At 37.4% G+C, this 2,085-nt stretch overlaps 1 protein-coding gene across 1 annotated transcript in view; it reads right to left on the reverse strand.

The window, feature by feature from the left end:
- LOC103584222 (myosin-binding protein C, slow-type-like) overlaps positions 1–1,486 on the reverse strand; it is a gene marked incomplete at both ends in the record, with an annotated part of 3,838 nt that extends 2,352 nt beyond the window's left edge. Inside the window, 2 exons of the mRNA XM_008565307.1 lie at positions 388–576; positions 1,382–1,486. Of these exons, the coding sequence (XP_008563529.1) occupies positions 388–576; positions 1,382–1,486 (294 nt within the window). The remainder of the gene's footprint in view (positions 1–387; positions 577–1,381) is intronic.
- Positions 1,487–2,085: the final 599 nt, after the last annotated feature.

Raw genomic sequence — 2,085 nt, forward strand, 5'->3', positions numbered from 1 at the left:
GGCTAGTTTTCAAGTGTGGTTTGCTTGTTTTACTTATAGTGTTTACACCAAGGTGCTGGGTTACAACTTCAGAAGGACAAATGGAGAGTAGTCATGTGTCAGTGGCCTCAGCTCCAAGTTTCAGTGGAGAGTGGCAGCTGAAGTCACCCACAGCTGTCACTTGGGATTCTGGTAATGAATTCCAGGGCCTACATCATGAAGATATTCAACTCTACCAAAGCTGCTTTTTAATTTCTTAGACAGAAAATTGCCTCAACTCCCTCCAACCTCCTGCCCACCCCCTACCTTAAGAAGCCTCCAGCCCTGTCCCAGTTAGAGGTCAGAAGGAAAGCAGTCATAATCTGGGGCAATGATTCCCATGACAAAGACACATCTCTCTTGACTCACCCAAAGGAACAAAAGGCTTGGAGGGCATGCTGGGCTTGGAGATGCCCACGGCATTGACTGCAAAGATGCGGACCTCATAGGCCACGCCTTCAATCATCTTCTTGGGCTCAAAAGTTGTTTCTTTGCAGAGATCAAAATTCAGTCTCATCCACCTGGAGCTTTGTTTCTTTTTCCTCTCAATAAAGTATCCTGCAGGTACACAAAATGATAACAGGTTTTTCCTTGGCCTCCAAAATTAAACTCTGTCAGATATTAGAAGTTCTTAAAACTTTGCATGTTCTCTGTACTGTAAGGGTAATAGTCATATGTGTATGTATTTTTAACCCACCTTATCCCATCAGTTGTTTGAGAGAGATTATAGTGAATATTGATATTACCTAACACCATAATATATAGAAAAAAACGAATAAGAGGACTAGAAAAAATTATATTTTACTAGGAAGAGGAGAAAAATGGATCACAGATATGTAGGCAATTGCTACTAAACAAACAGCCACTATAGTTGAGCAATACAGACAGAGCCAATATAGTTGACTCTCAGTCCCAGTAATGAAGACAATGGAGAAATGACCAGTTTTGTGAGCCTCATTATTAGCAAGGAGAGAAAACTTTCGTGCCATAGGGGAAGCAAATTCTTCAAAGTATTTAACTCTAAAAGAAATTTTTTCATAGACATAACCCTATGGAACAAGACATTTGCTGAGTAAAACAGTGTAAGTTAGACTTATAGTTGTTTTAAAATTAGATATTGAGTATAAATGTCAAACAAAAAAAGAGAAGAGGCAATCAGATGATATTCATCAGAGCCATTTAAATCTCAAGTAGTTACAGAGCATCCTAAAATATGCATATTTCGAGTCGAATGAATATTTAAAGTCACAGCATATTAAGATTTTTTCTAAATGCAATAATTTTTAATGTACTCTGTATTAATAGGCATAAAGAGTACACCAACTGCACTCACTGGTGCACAGACTGACCAACATGCAGTTACCTAAGATTGGAGACCCTCCATCATAGACAGGAGGCTCCCAATTCATGATACACCAATCATCTCCCACATCCGTCACGTTCGGTGCCACTGGAGGGTCGGGGATGTCTGTAGCAGACAGAAAATAGGACAGAATAAAATAAAATAAGGAAGAGAGAGTGCAAAGAAAAATGTTAATGGAAAAATATGTTGTTTGTTTTAAAATTTATTGAAACATTGCACATATTTATGGGGTACAGAGTTACATTTCAATACATGTATTCAATATGTGAAGATCTATTCAGGGTAATTAGCATATTCATCATTGCAAAACGTAATCATTTCTTTGTGCTGTGCACATTTGATCTCCTCTCTTCTAGCCATTTGGTAACATGCAGTAAATCATTGATAATTATGGATTCCTGGGTTGACTGTACATCAATAGGACTTATTTTTCCTGTCTAGCTGTAATTTTATGTCCATTAATCAGCCTCTCACTTTCCCCCTCCCCTTTCCCATCTCTAGTAACCACAGTTCTTCTCTATCCTTTTAACAGTTCAACTTATTATTATTATTATTTATTGTTTGTTGTGTTTTGTTCTGTTTTTAGCTTTGACATATAAGTGAGAACATGCGGTATTTCTCTTTCTGTACTTGGTTTATTTCTCTTAACATAATTTTCTCCAAACTCATCCATGTTGCTGAAAATGGCAGAATTTCATTCTTTT

This window comes from Galeopterus variegatus, unplaced genomic scaffold (genome assembly GCF_000696425.1).
Source record: "Galeopterus variegatus unplaced genomic scaffold, G_variegatus-3.0.2 Scaffold47278, whole genome shotgun sequence".
In the NCBI taxonomy this organism is placed as follows: Eukaryota; Metazoa; Chordata; class Mammalia; order Dermoptera; family Cynocephalidae; genus Galeopterus; species Galeopterus variegatus.